At 47.4% G+C, this 23,684-nt stretch overlaps 1 protein-coding gene across 2 annotated transcripts in view; it reads right to left on the bottom strand.

Moving 5' to 3' along the window:
- Positions 1-16,424, bottom strand: part of FBXW11 (F-box and WD repeat domain containing 11) — a 609,511-nt gene extending 593,087 nt beyond the window's left edge. The window contains exon 1 of one of the 2 annotated variants that reach the window (XM_086931441.1): positions 16,290-16,424. In XM_086931441.1, the coding sequence (XP_086787567.1) occupies positions 16,290-16,334 (45 nt within the window). In that variant the 5' untranslated portion in view covers positions 16,335-16,424. The remainder of the gene's footprint in view (positions 1-16,289) is intronic. The other variant, XM_086931440.1, reaches the window with a different exon arrangement.
- Between the last annotated feature and the right edge of the window lie 7,260 nt (positions 16,425-23,684).

The raw sequence follows: 23,684 nt of genomic DNA on the forward strand, positions 1-23,684 counted from the left end.
ACAAATTATGGTTTTCGTGGTCTTATTCTGGAGTAGCCCTGTTGGCAAGAGAGGAAAGAGCAAGGCTCTGACAGTCAGTCCTCCTCTGCTGCTTCATAGTATGCCGCGCCACTATAGTAAGTTGAACAAGGGATATTATTTGACAGAAAGAGGCAACCTGCATCTATTCACGGAAATACATTGAGCAGTCTACATTTTTATTTTTTAAAGCTACATACAATGCACCATAACTATTCTAGGTCTACAAATGGAAATACATAACAAGCAATATTTTTATTTATTTTTTTAAGAGGTGCATACTTAAAAAAATGATTACAAAAATTAAACATCAACTAGTAATTAAAAAACCTAGCAATTAAGATATGCCACGTCAAATAATAACTTTTGTCGCCAATTAATTATCAGTGTCTGGAATGGATATGGTCACACCCTCACTCACCCTCAACCCCTCACCCTCACTCACCCTCAACCCCTCACCCACACCCTCACTCACCCTCAACACCTCACCCTCAACCCCTCCCTCACGCTCACTCACCCTCACCCTCAACACCTCACCCTCACTCACCCTCAACCCCTCACCCTCACTCACCCTCAACCCCTCACCCTCACTCACCCTCAACTCCTCACCCTCAACACCTCGCTCACCCTCACGCTCACCCTCACGCTCACCCACCCTCACCCTCAACACCTCACCCTCACTCACCCTCAACCCCTCACCCTCACTCACCCTCAACCCCTCACCCCCTCACTCACCCTCACTCTCACTCATCCTCTATCACCCTCAACCACTCACCCTCAACCTCTCACCCTCAACCCCTCACCCTCACTCACCCTCAACCCCTCACCCTCACTCACCCTCAGCCCCTCACCCTCAACCCCTCACCCTCAACCCCTCACCCTCACCCTCAACCCCTCACCCTCACCCACCCTCAACCCCTCACCCTCACTCACCCTCACTCACCCTCACCCACCCTCACTCACCCTCACCCTCACTCACCCTCACCCACCCTCAACCCCTCACCCACCCTCAACCCCTCACCCACCCTCACTCACCCTCAACACCTCACCCTCACCCTCACTCACCCTCAACCCCTCACCCTCACTCACCCTCACTCACCCTCAACCCCTCACCCTCACTCACCCTCAACCCCTCACCCTCACTCACCCTCAACACCTCACCCTCACTCACCCTCAAACTCAACATACATACATACATACATACCCTCACTCACCCTCACTCACCCTCAACCACTCACCCTCAACCCCTCACCCTCACTCACCCTCAACACCTCACCCTCACCCGCACTCACCCTCACTCACCCTCACCCTCACTCACCCTCACTCACCCTCACTCACCCTCACTCACCCTCAACCCCTCACCCTCACTCACCCTCAACCCCTCACCCTCACCATCACTCACCCTCAACCCCTCACTCTCACTCATCCTCACTCACCCTCAACCCCTCACCCTCACTCACCCTCACCCACCCTCAACCCCTCACCCTAACTCACCCTCACTCACCCTCAACCCCTCACCCTCACTCCCTCACCCTCACTCACCCTCAACCCCTCACCCTCACTCACACTCACCCTCACTCACTCTCACTCACCCTTACCCTCACTCACTCTCACTCACCCTTACCCTCACTCACCCTCACTCACCCTCAACCTCACTCACCCTCAACCTCACTCAACCCCTCATCCTCACTCACCCTCACCCTCACTCACCCTCAACCCCTCACCCTCACTCACCCTCAACCCCTCACCCTCACTCAACCTCAACCCCTCACCCTCAATACCTCACCCTCACTCACCCTCACCCTCACCCAACCTCAACCCCTCACCCTCAATACCTCACCCTCACCCTCACTCACCCTCAACCCCTCACTCACCCTCAACCCCTCACTCACCCTCAACCCCTCACCCACACCATCACTCACCCTCACTCACCCTCACTCGCCCTCACACGCCCTCACTCGCCCTCACTCACCCTCACTCACCCTCACCCTCACTCACCCTCACTCACCCTCAACCTCACTCACCCTCAACCTCACTCACCCTCACCCACCCTCAACCCCTCATCCTCACTCACCCTCACCCTCACTCACCCTCAACCCCTCACCCTCAACCCCTCACCCTCACTCACCCTCAACCCCTCACCCTCAATCTCTCACCCTCAATCCCTCACCCTCAGTCACCCTCAATCCCTCACCCTCAGTCACCCTCAATCCCTCACCCTCAGTCACCCTCAATCCCTCACCCTCAGTCACCCTCAACCCCTCACCCACACCATCACTCACCCTCACTCACCCTCACTCACCCTCACTCACCCTCACTCACCCTCACTCACCCTCAACACCTCACCCTCAACCCCTCACTCACCCTCACACTAACTCACCCTCACTCACCCTCAACCCCTCACCCTAACTCACCCTCAACCCCTCACCCTAACTCACCCTCACCCTCACTCACCCTCAACCCCTCACCCTCACCCTCACTCACCCTCACTCACCCTCACTCACCCTCACTCACCCTCAACCCCTCACCCTCACTCACCCTCACCCTCACTCACCCTCACCCTCACTCACCCTCAACACCTCACCCTCACTCACTCACCCTCACTCACTCTCAACCCCTCACCCTCACTCACCCTCACCCTCTCTCACCCTCAACACCTCACCCTCAACCCCTCACCCTCACTCACCCTCAACCCCTCACCCTCAACCCCTCACTCACCCTCACTCTCACCCACCCTCAACTCCTCACCTCACCCTCACTCACCCTCACTCACTCTCAACCCCTCACCCACCCTCACCCTCAACACCTCACCCTCAACCCCTCACCCTCCCTCACCCTCAACCCCTCACCCTCCCTCACCCTCAACCCCTCACCCTCGACCAATCCCCCTTAACCCCTCACCCAGCCTCACTCACCCTCAACACCTCACCCTCACTCACCCTCAACACCTCACCCTCACTCACCCTCAACACCTCACCCTCACTCACCCTCAACACCTCACCCTCAACCCCTCACCTTCACCCTCACTCACCCTCACAACACATATTGTGTTACAATAGGTGTCACATTTGCAAAAGATAAAACTATTGGCATTGTAAATAACAAAGCTATTAATTCGCTATTTTCAAAACAAGCACATAAATAAAAAATGTGTCCTTTACAATACCAATAGCTCAAACTTTCCTAATGCAAGACCTATTGCATTGCTGTGCTTCTCTCCCCTGCTGCACTCTCCTGCTCTCTAGAGATGTGGCCTAACGACAAGAGCTGCCATCTAAGTCACGTAAATACAAAATATGTTGCATTCCAAATGCTATAGGTGTCACATTCGCAAAAGTTATAACTATTGGCATTGTAAATGACAAAGCCATCAATTTAGCAATTTTAAAAACCAACAAATAAATAACATATGTCATTTACAATACCAATAACTCCAACTTTTCTAATGCGAGACCTATTGCATTTCCAATGCTTGTTTAATTCCTGTTCCTTTTTATCGATTTGATCTCAAGTTCATTACACTACAGCAGAAATCTCTCTGCAGGTTAATGCCCATTCTGGACAACTGTAAATTGCTGTGCTTAGTTTTGCACTACAGATCTTATATTTCGAAAATATGACAGAAAGTGATCAAGGATTTAACCTTTTTGCAAGGACAAAGTATAAAGCAGAAGAAAGTAACAGCTTTTATAGGTTTAAAGAGTACTGCAAGTTACCTCTGAGTTTCCCGACTTTATAAATTAAATCTGCCTTCGGCCTACTATTTTTATCTGATCACTCAGCTCCTTGATGACCTGCAGTATACACATAATGCATCGTAGAATATATTTAACCAATACATTTTAATCCATATATAAAATTGCATTTAGTAGCTTTATTAGCATTACAGAGTAGGTCGAAGGAACCCCCTTGTTTCAGTAAAATCTCAGTTCCCAGCTAAAACACTCTTAAAAATACAATCAGCTTTCAATACTGATTTTTACTAATATTACTGATGTTTTTATGAATGTAATACTGCCCAAATGTAGTAAGCAAACAAGCAAAGTGTGTTCAGCCACATAATAGAGAAAAGGAAATGGTAGGGAGAAAAATGGTCTACAATTAAATAGGTCTCCCTCGGCCTGGTGATTAAATACTAGTTCTACTTACTTCAGCCAGGTCACACCACCCTAAGAGGTTTTAGTTATGCAATTATTTTAATTCAAACCTTTCCAGATACAAATTAGTTAGCCTTATTGGGTTATCCCATGGCTCCAGAAGGTTACTCTGTCCTACCACGAGGCATTGCCCATTATTTTTCCAAATCGCAATTTTGCCCACATCCGATTCCTTACCGCTTAACAGGCCTCCAAAATATATGCACATTGTTTTTTCCGTTACTGCCATCACTGGCCATTCTCAGGCACCTCGGATTTTTAAACAACCAACTCAATGCCTTCATAATAAATCTTAACCATGTCACAAACACTTCATGCAGCTTAAAGTACATAGCTTTGCTTTCTTCTTGGATAGATGTCACTTTCCAGACTATTCACAAACTAAAAAAACCTTACTAAATATCCCCTACAACAAAAGTGCAAGCAGACACGGAGGAAAAGCACCCGCAAATCTTAAAGAATAAATAGGATACGTATTCTTTCAGCACTGTTAAGATTCAAATGCTCAAAATTTTACATTGTCTTGCTAGTGAATCCACTTTTGTAAACACAGGATCATGGATCCTCGAAGTTGAGACGTCAATAGTTTCCAGCACATTACAACTACCTCCTGAAATTTACATTCAACACTACATGGCTTGTTACAGTTTCTCAAAGAAGGACACAGTGTCAGGGCCTGGAAGTAAGATGCAATTCAAAACAAATGTAATGCAAATAAAACACCGGAGCACGAGTCTTCCAAAAATAACAATGTATCCCTGAGTGTAAGAAAAAAAACAAAATGAAACAGTTTGTGCCTCCGCTAACTTGACAAAAATGTAAGTGGCAATAATCACTTGCAGGTGTGAAAAGATAAGAAGGAAAACCGTATACCTTTTAAAATCCATCTTGGAAGTAAGAGCAACAGGCACTGGAAAAGCCAATAGGCCTGGCATGAATTTTGAATGCCGATTAAAACATTAAAAAGCGAGCAGCACTAAAAAACAAAGTGAAAATGATAAGTACGTACTGAATGAATTAATCAGAATCTGATGTGGGGGAAATTCAGTGTACTTTTGAAATTTAAAATAGATCATACATAGTAAAGCAAGCACACCATATAAAGTCGAATGATACACAAAACAGTCAATTTCAAGAGAGACAAATACTCGGAGGGTGGAGCCAAAATCCATTATGAATACTTCCAATAACTGGCAACAAAAAGGATTGATGACAGGGCTTGTACCCAAGACCTAAAAGGCCCAAAATATAATCTACTTAGCTTACAGAATCAGCTTGACAACTCTCCATATTTTTCTACCAATGATGTATACTAACAAGCAGAATCAAAAAGTCTCTGCTATTACTGCTATTGTGGATAAACGTCTTTCATGTTTTACAAGTCCCTTCCCATGACGTGTCTTAATTAAACGTGACCTTTGGTGTTCAAGTCATCTCTTCTCCCTTAAGAACGTTACCCACCAATAGTGTTAAGGTTCCACTTGACCTTTACTGAGGCAAATCTTACCGACTGGTCTTAATCATCCCCATTTCTCTTAATAAATGTGGGATAATGTGTTAATTTTCAGTCAAAGCTGACCTTAAAACTAGGGATCAGAATCCATTTAGTATTCATTAAGATGTTTTGTCCACCCAGTCTTCCGCCATTAAATCATTGGCACTCTCAATTCACATCATAATATGCAGTACGTCTGCAGCTTTGAAGCATTTCTGTGGCGGAATTATTATGGTCGGCAAATTAATTCATCTCAGATTTCTTAACATGTTTCAAATCTCCATTTTCATTTTAGAATGAAGGGAAAATTGGCTTAATCAGTGTGGAAGTTATGCAACTTCTTTTACATAGTTTGAAATCAGAGGTTATGCCAAAAACTTAAACATGTATTTAAAAACCTTAGGTAAAATAGCAAGATTTTCTTCACCAGTGAGAATGTCCTAATTGGCCCGAGCCATAGGCGATGTGAATTCACCGGTCCTGGTTTAGTCCAAATCAAAGAGTTGCAGTCATAAACTTTTGAAAGATAATAAATAATTAAGCAAATGTTGAAACAAAAAGCTCAGTCTTATTGAGTTATGCGACACCTCCTAAATCATTGCTAAAACCGTTTCCTAAATAAGGTATTTAATGATTAAACCTTTAGATGGTCACCTGTGCCTTGAATATTCATATCTATCGTGGAGAAGTGTGGCTCAGGGGTTAGAGGCGGCAGACCCGGAAGCTGAGATCGGCCCTGGACCAGGGTTCAATTCCCCGCCCCGACGGGGGTTGGCCTCAATAATTCCACAGACTCAATAATTCTCGCTCTGGTGCCTACTCGACTCACGGGTTCACACTCTGCGACTCTGGGCAATAGCTTGCTTAATCTCCACAACGGCCCCTCGCGGCGGGATGCCTGGCTTTACCCTTGTGGATACCCTGCCGGGGTAGCTCACAGGGGAATACCAGGACGGGTTCCCTAAGCAAGCGCATAGATGCCTGCGATGTGGGCGATTTGCGCTATATAAATACATTTACATATCTCTATGCCCAAATTAACCAGTTTTTCAATTTTGAAAGTTGTCAACCCTAATGCCAAATGTAACCGCGTGAATGAAACCTAATCATTCCCCACAACAAATGTTACAATTTATTAACTAGCAGTGATTGATTGATTCCAACGATCCGCCCTGTCACGTAACTGGAGAGGGAGAAGGGAAAAAATATTCAATCCCCACAAGCAGAATTGCTTTAATGTTTTCTGTAGTAGAGTGGGTATTATGCTGGTGTAATTTTGGACGTTGCTGACAGAAATGGTGGTTCCTGATGAGACTTAAGGTGTTTTTTTAGGTTTCGACTTTTGGCGAGGGGCGAAGCCCCTCCCAGTCGAAATCTTTTGTTTTTAGTAGTGAGGTTAGGACAGCCTCTGTTTCCAATTGGCTAGCTCCATAAATGGAGGCTAGCCATTGGGAGACAGAGGCTGTCAATCGCGCTCTCTTGAAAACGCGATTCGGGGGCTTTTCTGGTGCTTTTTTTAAGCCCCGCCCCTTTGTCCCGGGCCACGCTGCGATTGGCTGCCGGCCCGGGACACCCCCGTGACGTCGTTCCCGGGCCGCGCTGTGATTGGCTGCCGGCCCGGGACACCCCCGTGACGTCAGCCAATCACAGCGCGGCCCGGGACCTGACTTCTTAGGACTTGTGCCCTGGTTACTTTCTAAAAAATTAAAATAACGCGCCTGCCGCCATTTTAAAAGAACTGTGGGTCACAGCTCCTAACTGTCCGACTGGAAGCTGGGATCATTACTAATTTCGTTGTCATGTATTCAACCGAAACTCTTCAGTTATTGAATGTAGTAGCTGTTAAATACAGGGAAAAGGCAATACGGGTTTCTGATCTGAATGAAAACTAGGTGTTTTTTTTTAATGGAAAAAATCCGGCTCCAACCTCATTGACTCGACCAAGCTCAAATTACCTTGTGGGCAAGGCAGTCTCGTAGCTAGGGGGGGGCGAGGGGGGCGGTCCGCCCCAGGCGGCACTAACTTGTGGGCGGCGGCCGAAAACGGTAGCAACATGAGTAATGCCACCTGAATTTATTTTCAAGAGTGTCTCCTTGTGCCGCGAGGCACTTGTGGCCCGTGGAGGCGGCCTTTATAATCTATGTGGTGTGCAAGGCAAGAGGAAGACAGCTCCTATTCAAAAACATGTCAAAGACTAATTCCGAATATGTGAGCTCATGAAGTCAGCAGAATGGATGGGAACTATTTTACCGACTATACTGGAAACATTGTGTGCCGCATGATCGATCGTTCCTTGGAACCGGTGATGGCAATTTGGTGGTGGATGGTAGAAAGCAAGAGCTGCAGGGGGTGCTTGTGCCGTTCTCCTTTCCTCTGCAGCATCCCCCCTGTGCTGTGTGCTGCTGTTCCCAGGCCGCCTCCTTTCCCGTGGTCACGCTCTGCTCTGTGCTCTTCAGATGGAGTTGCTTGAAAAGAAAGTTAGCTCTCTGGACGAGCCAAGACCCGTTTTTTTTTTACTGCTGGTAGGTGCTGGGTGCGTGAGCAGGGAAGGCAGTGAAACTCGTTAATAATAACGGGCGGCCGTACCACAGACCCCGTGGGCAATGCTCAGTTATTGATTTAATCACACTGCTAATGGTCCCGGTCGGAAAAGTGCACAGCTACTACAGGGGCAGCCAGGGTTCGAAGAAATACTTCCTTTCAGCACGTTTTTGATGTATGAGTGGGAACCGGGTGTCGGCTTTGATAGTGTAACGGAAATCCCCCTGGATTGTCAGTAGCTACGGGCATATGATAGAACAGCTACAATATCCCATCTGCTTTAATTCTGAATTCCTATATGTATTGTTAATGCGTAGGCAAGGCAGTTATTTCCCAGGGCCAACCTTTCTGACGTGCTGCGCTACTGGCTCAACTGAGAGAGGGTCTCATATTAGCTTTTGTGTCTGATGCGAAAATATTGATTGTTCTTTGCAGCTTCTCACATCCTACAGTCAGTTAAAGGTAAAGGCCGTTGCTTATATTGTTGAGGTCAGTAAAACTTTCCAATACCTTTAAAGTAAACCACAGGCTACATGGGTGTGTGGGTGGGAGACGCTTGACATGTCTGTTATTTCTGATATTTATGTTTCTATTGTCTTAATTGCTTGATTTTGCTTGCGAGAAAGTGTCACTCATAGTTGTTAAAATGTCACTCATAATTACACTGAAATTATGAAATTGTCACACATAGCAATCTGAAACCTTGGCAGCTATGGAACCCTTGAAGGTAAAAGTCTTTCATTGGCGTTTTTTGCAGTTTTATGTAGTGTGAACTTGATCCAAAGGCATCAGAGAGCTTTACATGAGCACTAGGTTATTTTACACAAGGTCAGATCAAGTTAATTGTAAGTACCCATGAGGGATCCCTTCCGCTTTGTGTCGATTGGGGCTATCGCTCCACAGAGCTCTGGTCTGTCCTCAGAAGGTATACACTATACTAATTCAACACTAATCCTCTATGGGTCCCGGAGTAGCGTGCTACTCGCCAAAAAAGCGCTTCGACGCCTCGTCAGGGGTAGTAAGCGCCATATAAATGCAATTACAATTTTACAGCACGCCTGTGTGCATAGGTTTTTGTAGAAATGTATTCCGTATCCCTCCACAACTGCGATTTCAGATAGTTAACACTTACTTGCACTAGTTAATCAATGTAAAACTAGCATTCCAATGATACATGTGAGAAATATCTGTGCCCGAAAATTGACAATGAGGTGAGATTCAAAATTTGAGTCAAGACTTAACCTCACACAATCACAGGACTGCGGATTCAAGGGGCGGCAATCTGAGGGATAGCCCCGGGCGCCACAAGCTCTAGCTACGCCCCTGGGGCAAGGTGTGTCACGTCAAATGTTATTGGCTGCGCGGGCAGCTCCGGGGCTCGCGCTGTGAGCTGCAGCTCTCTTTAGTATCGCTTCTTCTGCCTGTGACATCCGAGCGCTTGCGCCTGTTAGCCCACTTGGCATGGCTGTGTGAAGAAAGAAGAGACCCGCCCTTTCGGAAGTTTATCAGGCGCTAGGCGGGGCACCGGTGCGGATCCCAGGTGCCATTGAGGGCTGGAGCTACGGGAGAGGGGGCAGGAAGTACTGCCGCTGTGCCGCTCACTGCCCGTGCGCCTAGCACTGCTGCCCGAATCTCAAAATGGCTCTGAGAGTGCAAAACCAGGTGAGTGGCACCAACCACCCCGTTTATATGGCTTAATGTATAACTTACTTAGAAATGGCCACGCTGTAACCTGCTCTCGAGTACTTGCAAAACGTGTCTGGGGGCACATTGAAAGTGGCGCGACTTTGGTTGACCTTTGCACGTATTTTTATGCAATGTATTTTTTTTTTGTAGCATGTTTTGAAGTTTTGATAATAAACGACACAGGAAGTGTTCCGTGAAAAGGCACTTTGTTTAATTGCTTAGGCAACGTTTGGAAATTACAGGTTTTCTCGCGTTCCGATTTCTCTAACCTGTTGTATTTGGGGGGGGGGGGAGGGTGTGGGACGACTGGACTTTTGCGCCCCTTCAAAACGCTGCAATGAGTTACTTTTTTGGATTAATACTGGCAGGTTGACTGCAGTGTTTGTGGGGATAGCACCTGAAAGACCTATGCTTAGCTTGAGCTTTTAAGTTGGATCAATCAGTTAGCAGCTGTAAACTTAAGTGTTAACTACTCTTGGCATGTTTGGCACGTAAACATATTTTTGTAGCCTGGCGTTGCCGTGCTTGGTTTTTAATTCTATGAATGGTTAGCGGACATGCTCGCTGCTTGTTATTGCAGTTGGAAAGAAATGCCGGGGCACCGATGCAGTTTTCTATCACTGTCCTCACATGCCTTGAACGGTTTTGTTTACATTTGTCAGTGATCTTCCCGGCTGGAATTGGCTTGAGTGGGAGTGGTGCATGCTCTACTTGGCTTAACGTCTAAAACCCTGGACCTTGTAGAGGGGCACAAAATAGTGCAGCTGGTGCTATGGAACAACAGCCCACGAGTGCGTGGGGGCCTCTGCAGCCGAGCTGGATTATTTGAATAGTTAAAAACCCAGTACATTTCCTTTCTTGTGCCCGCCTATGAGAGCCCCTGGCTTTTCCCAGTAGTGTTTGAGAACAGACTTCCCGGGGAAAATACATCGAAGCCCATCTTCTTATAAATATAAGACGATTGCATCAGGGGGCTGTCCAGAGGGTGGCAAAAGTCTTCCTGCGATGTTTACCTACTTGCTGGCCTGCCCATCTGTTTTTGGGAACAGCTCTCAAGTGTTACCCTGTCCGCCCCTAAAAAATGACTGCATCCTCAGGCTGGGAATGGGAACACTTTGAGGGGTAAGGCATGGCTTTAAGAGCTTGAAAAAGTAGGGTGTCTCTAGAAGGGGTTGTCCAACGAAGTGTAAACTTTAAATATTTTCTAAGAAGTGTGATCTGTGCCCAGAATCACACTGATGTTGAGCCTCTAGCCAGACTCGAACCTGATCCGCAGCTTCAAAGTTGGCCGATCTGGCCGTTAAGCCACACCCTCGAGGCATAGCCGGGCCACTCCTAGTAGTTGAGCACCGTATATTCAGCCCTTGTATTTTTGCACACCAGTGACCTTTTTACTCTAGCTGCATGGGTTCGAATCCCACCTCAGCCACTTATTATTATCTTTTTTTGTTGTTGCAGTTTTTATACTGCTTGAACTCGACCCCAAGATATCGGAGCGCTTTACATGAGCGCCAGTTGCATTATGGAGGGACACATTCATGGGTTTTTTAGGCACGGGTAGAATAAGTGGTTTGCCCAGAATCACACTGATGTTGAGCCTCTAGCCAGACTCGAACCTGGATCCGCAGCTTCAAAGTCGGCCGATCTGGCCGTTAAGCCACACCCTCTTGAGGCATAGCCGGGCCACTCCTAGTAGTTGAGCACCGTATATTCAGCCCTTGTATTTTTGCACGCCAGTGACCTTTTTACTCTAGCTGCATGGGTTCGAATCCCACCTCAGCCACTTATTATCTTTTTTTGTTGTTGCAGTTTTTATACTGCTTGAACTCGACCCCAAGATGTCGGAGCGCTTTACATGAGCGCCAGTTGCATTATGGAAAGACACATTCATGTGTTTTTTAGGCACGGGTAGATTAAGTGGTTTGCCCAGAATCACACTGATGTTGAGCCTCTAACCAGACTCGAACCTGGATCCGCAGCTTCAAAGTCCACTACATTCATTCATACCCCCACAACAGACATACATCCATCCCACTCCATCCATCCATCCCACCACTCCATCCATACATCCAACCATCACACTCCATCCAACCATCACACTCCATCCATCACAATCCATCCCACTAAATCCCTATTTACATCCACCACTCCATCCATCCATAGCCTCCCTCCATTCCATCCATACAAAACATCCACTCCATTCTGCCAGCCATCCCCTAATTCATCCATATATCCATCACCACACTACATTCCTTCATAACACCACACCATACATCCATCCGTCCATCCATCCCACAATACATCCCAAAGCATACATTACATTCCAAACATGTAACACTACATCCAGACATCCATACTATCCATCCATCCCATAAACTCCATCCATCCATCCATCCATACACTACTACATACAGCCAAACCACAATTACAAGTGCAGGGGATGAACAGTGCTAGTGTGAGTTCAGAGTGATGAGTGTGTCTTTGATAGTGCAGCCTATTAAGATCATACTTATTTGTACTGGCCATGCTTGTTTCTTAACTTCCTGACATTTTGACGCAGCGAGAACACATTACTTTTTGTGGTCCAGCCCACGTAGTTTAACTTGTCTGATTGCAAAAGGCCTACTGTGTGCCTACAACCTGTCCATTGCTTACCAGTGGTTGTGTTTATTGTCAATCTCATTTATTTGCTTCTTATTCGATGACTTTTTTTGTCTCGGATTGTACTCCGTGAGAGTGCATAGGTTTATCAGCTCTTTTCTTCTGTCCCCAGTGTGATCCCCACAAAATTTCCACCCCCCTATGTTCAATGTTTCTCTCTCAGAGCTGTTGGCAATGTAAATAACAATGCCATTTATTTATTAAAAAAAAAAAAAAAAGAAATGTCATGAGCAATGCCAATAGCTCTAACTTTTCCAAAGGCGAAACCATTGCATTGTAAATGCTTGTTTTTAATTCTAATGTCTTATAAAGATGGGATAGTCTTCAAAATAATTTCCAGGTTTTATTAAAAGTGATTTCAAAATCAAAACTGGCATGGCACCACAGTACTTGCAATCTTTGGTTAACCCCTGTCCCTCCCCTCATCAACCCATGAGAATTTAATTTTACCCAGATTTAAATAATCTAGGATGGGAGGCCGATCTTTTGCCTACCTTGGCCCCTCTCTCTGGAATTCACTCCCCCCAGATATCCGGAAAGAAACAGTCTATACCCGCTTCCAAAACTCCCTTAAGACCTGGTTGTTTAACCAATATTTCTCCCCAAGCTGCTAAAAAAATTCCAGCCAGTCCACTCCGGCGCCGGGAAACTCTTTTTGGGTAGATGTTGCGCCTTACAAATTCAACTAATAAATAAATAAATAATAGATCAACAGCTAGATCCTGTATACGGCTCAGTGCTCTTGGTTTTACTGTGGCTAGTGTACTCCTACAGTCGCTCTTCCTAGTTAAATACAATTTCTTAAGCACTGTCTTACGCAGTGGATAGCGAATCAGCAGGTTCTTCTGCAGAAAAACCTAAAGTGAAATGAGGCCTTCTTTTGTAAAGCACTGTGAAGGAAAAAGCAAAATGAATTAACTAAAACAGCTCCATTTTCTATAAAGGCACCTTGGTTAACGAACCAGGAAATAAAATTTATAAAACCACCTAGAATGAAAAAAAACAAGTTTGCATGTTTAGCTTCAGTTTTCTATTCAGCGAGGCATCCTCAGACAATCAGGAACGGGAAAGAAATGGAATACTTTGCTGACATTGGTTATGTTCTGTTCAGAGAACAAAATTGCCACAATGCCTATTTGAAAAAACATTTGACACAGATACGCAAGCATTTGTGGAGATGGTAACCAGCATAAAAAAGTCATGCTAAAGGAAGAAGTGGCTTGAGTGACAAAAGGAGCGAAAGCTCAGAGAATGAGAGACTGCAAACTTAAGAATAAGGATAGTCTCAAGTAGACAGCAAAAGGAGGGTAAATAACCAGACAAAAGGGTTATGGACAGACAGCATAATTACTACTAGAAAACTGGTGATTTCATAAAACCTACTGTTCTGAACTAGAAAATAGAGGTAATCCTGAGATTTCACATATAAAACCAAAACAGTTACTGAGTTTCTGTTAGAATCCATTGGTCTATATAGATTCTGGGTTGATCAACTTTTTGGGTTTAGGGACCCAACAAAAGGGAACCCAAAAGTGATTTTATTCTGCCTTGTGAGTATAAAAAGATGCAATATTCCGTAAACAGCCAATCCGTAACAAAAGACAATGACATGGGTAGGGAGTAAACAGCAGGAAATCTGATCAACGGCGCATTTCTATAAATGAAACAATTTCAGCCAAATCATGTTTGTGGTACAGGAGTTTTCGCACAACACAAGTAAATAGAAATGTGCACTCAAAAAAGGGAAAATAATTTATTTCCATACGGTCTTTAAAGAAATATGGACAACCCCCAAATTCATACTTGATTTTTCAAAATATTGAAACATGCACTTCAGGGCTGCCATCCCAAGGACGCAACGCAACTTTACTTTATCTAACATGCTGTTGATCAGGCATGGTCAGAGGTACAATCATTTTAACATTCATCCTTACAATTTGGACATAACAATGGTAATGGTTATCAAACGAAAAAGAAGAGGACTGCTCGCATCTAAAATGAAACATATCAGTGATGCCCATCCAGAAGAAATAAACTTTAGCTTCAATAAGAACCCCTAACCATAATGTTGAAGGATTGCATAACAATATGCTGATACAAAAGGCTTGCGCGAAACTACCGAATTGATGCACAAAAATCCATGCACTGATGTGATGTGTAATCTTCGGAATAAACGGGAGTCAAAATGGGCATCTATTTACAAGATTTTATGTTTAAAACTAAATTCGGCGTACTCTCTTTTTTTCATTATCAAATTGGTGTGTGATTAAAGCATCGAGATCTACCTAACTGTTGGTGGTAAAATTTCCACGCAAACACATATGAAGGTGTACCAATGGAACAAGTTTCCAAGCGCCCCGGTAACTAGCCTTTCAAACAAATGCCAAAACGCAGCATGGCAGGTGGCTTTTAAAAACATAAAATTGTAACAATCAACAGACATGTAATTTGCCATCCAATTCTCGGTGTAACATTTGACAGCGCACAAAGGCACATCAGACCATACATATCAAAGCAGTTTACAATAATACTGGTGATGGGTAAAGCGATAATCATATTTAGTTGTAAATGTCATTGCAATTTGTTCTTATGAACTTAGTCGCATGATACAATAAGTAAAAAGTGCATCGATAAATAGGAAGAATGATTAAGAGAAGTCAACACAAATAGTGATAATTACCCGTCTATTAAATGTGTGTTTGCTTTTCAGAGCCCTTTAAGTTCTAAAACAAAAAACATAATCCAAACATATTTGATTATGGGTTTGAACACCTGTTCTGAAACAGAAGTTAAATTAGGCCGTCACCAGGAAAACGATTACTTTTCTCACCCTCTAGAACCGCTGGACATGTATCAAACTGTGCTTCTCTGCCTGCCCTAGAAGAGTGGAGCAGCCTCCTACCCTTAGAAAAGTACCCAGATTCCCAAAGACGTTGCCCACCAGTCAGATTTCCCATGCAGATTTCCCATGCAGGTTTCAAGGGATATACTTGGGGTGCCGTCCCTTCAAACACCATGCACTCTCTCTCACGTTTGTTTGCCGAGTAAAGGATGGGCATGGTAGTACAATATAATGTCACTGTGAATACATAAAAGGTAAAAAAGAGTAAGGGACAAAACCGGACCCCAAACACCACCTCTAAAGAAAAGAGACAAGCACCTTTGTGTGACCAGCGACAGGCTTTAGAAGGAAACTACATTTTTTTAAAAAATGGGTAGACACCCACCAATTTGTGGTGGAATAGGGCTTTCCCGGTGGGCAAAAGAAGGGTTACACCAAAAAGAAGAAGGGGGCACCCCAACACTAAATAAGGAAGGGAATCGATCCCTCAACGGGAAATGGAAAGACCGTCTCCTACCGGAGAGGCAGGAGGTAGCTGCCACTGATCAAGTTAGGAAATATGCCTCTACTGCGCCCCTCTTCCAATAGGAAGGGGAGGACGAATGAAAACCCAACATCTAAAAGAAGAAAAATAACTCCTCAGGAGAAGAAGGGAAGGCCCCGACTGAACAAGAACACCCCACTGGATGAGTAATGAGGACAATCCACACTGTAATGGGAGTGGGGCTAAGATCCCCGACTTGGAGAAGGATTCAGTAGCTGTAATACAGAAGGCCGGCCGCCTCCAACTAGGCAAAAGCGTGCGTCACTAATGTCCAGCTCCAGACAGACGCACCCGACTGCGATCATAGGACCTGAGTGGTGGCAGTTGTCTAAGCCACTGACTCACCATCAGCTCGATAGTCTTGTCCTCGATCACAGACTCAGACTCCATCTTGTCCAGGCTGTGCTTCCTCCTTCCCAGCTTCAGACGGAAGCGCAGAGACCGCGGCGGCGGCTGGGCCCGCGGAGCTCCGCCCTGCGTGACGAGACGCTCACGTGACCGAGTAGCTGCCACCGCCCGGAAACCTGGAGGCAGTCAGAACAACCCTCAGTTTGCCGCATTGGTAAACATACGAAGGCATGAGCGTGCTGAATACGGCAGAAGGTTTTACGGCGGCCATCTTTGAATGGGAGTATGTTGGATTCAGTGAGATAATAACCTGTTCAAAGATGACTTAATCGAGCCAGGTGCGTGCTCACACAGTTACGAAGCATATTATTTAAAGGAAAATGTAAGAACGGGAGATAATGTGGCGTAACGGCCTAAGTTGCAGACTTTGGAAAAGCCTGTGATTCTGGGCAATTCACCTAATTTACCTACCTACAAAATTGTGTTGTGTAACGGGGCTCTTGTAACGAGCTCCAATACTTTCTGTAACGTCCCTTCTTCCTCCACACAATGTATGCTGAGCCAATGGAAGTTGAGTAACTTGCGTTTATTGAATATCACAAAGTGCCACAGAGCTTAGGGCGCCGAGCGTCTAACATCTACCGCTCCGGTCGCCAACTCCGCTTTCCGCGCTTCGCGCCTTTCTCCTCGTTCCTCCTGCGCATGCGTGCGCCTACTGCTCTAGTCTATGGCGTGACGCGTCATCGCGTACACGCTCATAGACTAGAGCGCATACCACATATCTCCCCCCTTTAATATAAACAACAAAACATTCCCCCTAGCAGGTTGAGAGTCCCTCACAGGAGTATGAGTCTATGTGGGGCACCTCGGGAGGTGGCACCAAAAGCTAGTGTCCATCCATCACAAAGTCTCTATAGCGAGAGGGCACAGTGACTGCCCTTCCGCTGCGGGTGTGTCTTACCGGCATGTTCTCTCTCCCTTCTGTCTCTCCTTGGGACCTCCCATCTTCTCTCACATCTGCTCTCTGCTCTGCGTTCACCGGTGCGCCATCTCCGTCAGTAGGCGCTGCTCCCGGGCCTTCCACTTCAGTGTCCTCACCTACACTTTCCCCCCGGTCTTCTGCGCTGTGCCCCACTTGGGGTCTTGCTTCCTGGGAGTCCATCCGTCTCTCATCCTCTTCCGACTTGGGCCATACTATTATTTTATTGACTCTGGCCATGCGGTCTTGCGACCAGATCTTGCCGTCACTAAGAAGAGCCGCCCTGCCTCGTACTTCCTGAACTTGTAGGGGCCGGCTGAACTTGCTTTCGCCTTTCTTTTGTAGGGTAGGGAGTTTAACCCTGACCCATTCCCCTTCTTCCAGCACGGTTTCCTTTGTGTTGCGTCGCTTGTCATAGTGTGCTGCGTAGATCTTCTGGGCCTTCTCCAGATTGTGCTGCACCACCGCTGGGGACCACTTGCTGGTGATGGTCTTCTCCCTCCATGCAACGTTGTCCCGGGTGAAGGGATGCCGTCCTCTTAGCACTTGGAACGGACTGTACCCCACTACTGAGGGCGTGATCCGGTAAGCCCATAGCATGCTCATTACTTCCACTTCCCAGTCCTTTCCTTGTGATATGGCTGCTTGAATGGAGCCCATGAGCACCCGATTGAACCTTTCGACCTGGCCGTTGCATGCCGGATGATAAACGGCCGTGTGTTTCACCTCAATCCCGTTCCTTTTCATGTATCGACCCCACTTGTCCGACACAAATTGTGGTCCGTTGTCGCTGAGAATGGATTTGGGTATACCCTCTCGTAGGAACACCGAGGTCAGGAATCTCAATATCGTGTCAGTGTCCATTGACTCTTGTATGTCCACTTCAGGCCATTTGGAATACTTGTCCATTATCACACATATGTATTTATTCACCCCTCTACTGTCCAGGACGGGCCCCAGAATGTCTATAGCCACATCCTCCCAGGGGCCTTGCGGGGTGTCAAACTTCCCCAATGCCGGTCTGAGCGGGCGGAGCACCTTGTCCGCTCCTTGGGACTGCCCGCACTCCCGCACTTGTCTCTCTATGTGGGCATCCATTCCTGGCCACCAGTACATTTGCTTGACCAACGCCTTAGTTTTCACTATGCCCAAATGTCCCTCATGCAGTAACTTCAACAGCCTGGGTATAAGTGTCACTGGGGGCACCACCCGTTCTCCTCTGTACAAGAATATTCCCGAATCGCTCAGGGACAATTCCTCTCTCATCTCATAGAATCGTCGCACACCCTCCGTGAGCTTCTTTTTGTCCGGCCATCCCTCAGTGAGGTGTCTCCTTACTTCCACCTTCTCCTCATCTAGCTCATAGGCCGCCTTCCATTCCTGTGCGCTAATCGACATCTCGTGATCCTCCATGCTGGCCACCATCTCCTCCTTGTCCGGGGCCTCCTCCGGCGCTTCCTCCATCGCAGCAGCCCGGCTGAGAAAATCAGCCACCTTGTTTTGCGTGCCTGGAAGATATTCTACATCGTAGGTGTAATCCAGCAGCTTCAAAGTCATTTTGGCGATTCTTGGGGTCGCCGTGTCATGGCCCGAGGACGTCAACACTTTGATAAGCGGCTTGTGATCCGTTTGAAGCTTGAATCTTGTGCCCCATATGAACTGCCGAAACTTGTTTAAGGCCCACGTGACCGCCAGCATCTCTTTTTCGATTACGCTGTACCTTTGTTCCGTCGGAGAGAGCGCACGGGACGCAAAACTGATCATTTCCTTGGATCCATCTTCTCTTTCCTGCGCCAACACCGCCCCCAAGCCCTTGTCGCTTGCATCTGTCGTTACTATGGTCTTGCCGGTGGGGACGTACCCTTGCAGTGGGATGGCTTGGCTGATGCAGTCTTTTACTGTCTCAAATTCGGATTGAGCCTCTTCGTCCCATTCGAACTTTGCATTGTTTCTGATTAGTTGCCTCATCCTGTAGGTCCGAGTGGCAAAATGTCTGACAAACTTGCTGTAATACTCGGCCATTCCAAGGAATGACCGCACCTCCTCTTTGGTTGCTGGGGCTTTGGCATCCCTTATTGCCTTCACGTTTTGCTCTTTCGGCGAGATGCTGTGTGTTCCTATTTCGTGTCCTAAGTAGGTCACTGATTGAGTCCCAATTCTACATTTGCTCCATTCCGCCGTTAAGCCCTTCCCTTGCAACACTCCTAGGACTCGATGCAGTTTCTTGTCATGCTCTCCCTTGTCGGAGCCCATGACTAAAATGTCATCTTGAAAATACTGCACCCCCGAGATGTCCTTAAACAGTCTGTGCATGAGCTTCTGGAAAACGGCCGCGGCGGATGCCAAGCCAAAGGGCATCCTCCGGAATTGGTAGCATCCGAAGGGTGTTATGAAGGACGTGTACTTCCTACTTGACGGATGCAGTTCTATTTGGTAGTATGCTGACGTGAGGTCTATTGTGGAAAAGTGGGTTATGCCTTTCGTTCTCGCCAGCATCTCCTCAATCCTGGGGAGCGGGAATCTCTCCACGATGAGGTTTTTGTTGAGCTCTCTGAGGTCCACACAGAGCCGGACCTTACCATTCGGTTTCTTGACCACCACCAAGGGCGATAGCCATTCCGCACTGTCCACTGGCTCGATGATGCCTTGTTCTTCCAACTTCAGCAGTTCCTGTTGTACCGCTTCGCTCGTGGATATGGGTATGTTCCGGACCTTATGGACAACTGGTACTGCCCCTTCCTTAAGGACTATTTTATGTACGAATTTGTCCAGTTTGCCGACCGTGCCCTCAAAGACCTTGGGGTATGCCGCTTTCCAGTCCTCATCCTTCGAGAGGGGCCATTCATCTGTTAACAGTATTTGCTCTTTCCCTCCTGGATTGAGTATGATGCCGAGATCTCCTGCATCTCTCCATCCCAACACCGATGGGCCCTTCTCCGCCACGTATAGGGTGCACGTGGCCGACCGTCCTCTGAATTCGAAGTCCCCGCACCCCACCAGGGGGATGGAATTCTCTGTATACGAGATGGGTCTGATGTCCGGCGGCATTAGATCGGGCCCCACGACCGGTGCGAAGTCCTCTTCCCATATCGATCTTTGCACGATGGTCCAAGGGGACCCTGAATCGACGGCCACATGTACCTTCACACCCCCGATGAGCATGTCCGTGCGGGGCTTATCTCTTCGCTTCCCTGCTACATCCAGTACCTGGTCCTCTATGCACAGAACCAAATCATCTTCTTCCGGGTCCTCTTCCTCACTCAAGTTCGCTGTGGCCGAGTCGATGCACTTGACGGTGGACTTCGACCCTTTCTTTCGACACACCTTTTCGAAATGGCCGGTCAGACCACAAAACGAGCCCCTGGCGCGGAACGCGGGACAACGTCTGTCCTGCGCCGCGTGCGCTGCACTGCCGCATCTGTAACACGCAAATTTGTTACCAGGGTTGGAGCGGGTCGTCTGTCTTCCAGTTCCTCTTGTGTCCTTCCTCTGATCTCCGTAAGTGCTTTTGGGCTTGCTGGACTGTGGTGCCTCATCAATTTTGTTGATCATCTGCCTCGGCCCACTTTCCCTTTTTGCCGCGTCGGCACCTCGCTTAGACATTTCTGCCTTCTTGACCATTGCCACCACTTCTTTGAGGGACGTCTCGTTCATCGCCCATAACTTGTCCTGGACCGCTCTGCTGGTGGTGTGCATCACGATTTGATCTTTAATGTATTCATCCTGCAGGGTCCCGTACCGACACGAAATAGCCAGGCGTCGGAGTGCCGCCACGTAGTCATCAATGGATTCTCCCGCCTCTTGTTTTCTCTGTTGGAAATTATAGCGGTCTATGGAGACACAAACTGCTGGGCGGTAGTGGCTGTCCAGGTCGTCCAGTGCATTCACAAAGACATCTGTTTCCGCTGCACCTCTCTCCTTGGGTACCAGATTCTTGAACACCCTTACCCCTTCTGGGCCTAAGTTGTGGAGCAACAGTCTCTTTTTCCTTTCCGGCGTGTATTCCCCTTCATTTTCATCTCCGAGGGCCTCAATGTAGTTGAGAAAGTATTCTTTCCAGTCTTCCCATTTTAATTGGGGTTCTCCTGGCCTGGGTAGGAAAGGGACGGGTGCCATCAGTGCTGAGGCTTGATTCGCCATTCTAGCGTCGCCTCTAGGGTCTCCCTCCTGGGCCCTTCGTTGGGTAGGCTCACCGGATGCTCCTGCGCTCTCTGCCGTGTCGCCTTGGCCCCTTGGACTACCTGGGGTATTGTCCCTCGCACTTTGCGCGGTTTGCTCGGTCTTCCCCCCGTCCTCTGGCTTGGGGGTGTCTCCCTTGGTTGCCAGGGTGCTGGCTGAGGGCCCCTGGTGTCTTGGGCAGCACTAACCTGACTATGGAGTCGGTGTTAGGGTCTGTGCCGTGCTGCTGCGCTGCTGCCACGCCCTTAGCTCTTCCTGTGGATGTCCTGCCTTGCTGGCTCATGCGTGGGGGCTGCAGGGGGTGATAGCTGTCGTCCTCTGCTCCTGGTGGTGTTCAGATGCCAGCCTCGTCGCCACTGTAACGTCCCTTCTTCCTCCACACAATGTATGCTGAGCCAATGGAAGTTGAGTAACTTGCGTTTATTGAATATCACAAAGTGCCACAGAGCTTAGGGCGCCGAGCGTCTAACATCTACCGCTCCGGTCGCCAACTCCGCTTTCCGCGCTTCGCGCCTTTCTCCTCGTTCCTCCTGCGCATGCGTGCGCCTACTGCTCTAGTCTATGGCGTGACGCGTCATCGCGTACACGCTCATAGACTAGAGCGCATACCACACTTTCGAGTAGAGTTCGCGCTATATATAACGGTAAAAACAAAAATGAGCCAAAAATACAGTTTTCTTTGCAAATCCTTAAGTCTTATATGGCCTGCTACTGTCCTGTTGTACAGCGAGTTGGCATGTTCGCTCTGTGCTATGGGGGAACTTTGACGCGTTTGCCTCTCTCTATACCAATTGGAATACTGGAGCGCTCTGTCTGGACACAAGTACCTTGGTTCCGCCTCCTTCCGAAGCCCTACTCTGCGGTCTTTGAGGGATAGCGACACGGGTCCCACAGTCACAGTACACCTTTAGGAAGTCTCACTCTTCAAAACTGATGCAACCTGCAACCTTCGTGCTAGTTTCCGTGTAGCTTAATTAGGGGCTGAAATACATTGCCATGTGGCATATAGTGGATGAGGATGCGTCTTTTCCAACTACGTCATAGGGTGAATTATCCGACTTTTCACTTAATATGAAGAGTTCTGATAGGGTTGCCACCTTTCCCTGAGTAAATACCTGCCACCCGTTTAAAATTCAAAAATCTGCCAAATCCTGGGCATGCTTCTTAACTTTTTGACTGTTAGGGCTTTCCCCCTGTTTTTTGGATGAAAGGGGTACCTCGTGGACGTGGTTAAACCTCCATAACTTGTATCCACAATTAGCCAAATTTGTGTCCCTTTTTCCCAACATCCTGGATAATCTAACGGCGACCAGGGTTGTAGATTTTCCTGGGGGGAATTTCTAAAACAGCCACTATATAGCTTCATTTTAGAGTATGTGGGAAATAAGGAAAAAAATACCTGCCATCTGTTTAAAATTCAAAAATCTGCCAAATCCTGGGCATGCTTCTTAACTTTTTGACTGTTAGGGCTTTCATCCTGTTTAGTTCTCGACTACAGCATTGCTTTAGCAATGCTTGTTTGTCGAGATTATAGTAAGGCTTTCAAAAGTCTACCCAAAACTGCGGATCGGGTACAGTTCATGTGAGCCAGGCGCGTGCACATCGCCAGCCACATCCCACACCATTTGTCTGAGCCTCGGCATCAGACATCAAAGAAAGCCGCTCCCCCGTCCCCCTCCGTGCAATGCCAGTTCTTGTTTTAAGCAGGATCTGAAGTCCCTCCCACCATTCCTTTACTCTCCTCAGCCACTCCCCGTCGCTCATCTTGTGCGAAACAGCACCATCTGCTTGTGAGTTGGAATGCTGGCATGGTAGCTGAGCCCCCCTCCTAGCGCTACCTGATTTAAAATAGCACCCATGCACGTAATCCGCACATATTTCAGCTGCCTGGTGTGAAGTTCTTCAAAGGCAGCTTGTAACCCGAGCTGCCCTCTGCCTTTGCAGAATGCGTGTTGCAGTGAGAGTAGAGCCCGCAGGGGCTTTTCAGCCCTAGGTGCACGGGAAAATTCAAGGAAACTGAACTCGGAGCTAGGGTTGCCAGCCGGCCCCACTGGTCCGAACTGAGCTCTCTTCCGGTACCACATTAAATGTCGAAGACCTGTCCCTCCTGTGCGACGTGTGCTTTGTTTTTTCGGTACCTAGCATTATTAGCCGAACTGACCTCTTCAGGGGTAGTAAGCGGTATGTAATTACCAAAATGTAGGTATACATTTGAAGAACAGGGTGCGAATCCC

The sequence above is a fragment of the Lissotriton vulgaris genome, chromosome 7 (genome assembly GCF_964263255.1).
Source record: "Lissotriton vulgaris chromosome 7, aLisVul1.2, whole genome shotgun sequence".
NCBI lineage: Eukaryota > Metazoa > Chordata > Amphibia > Caudata > Salamandridae > Lissotriton > Lissotriton vulgaris.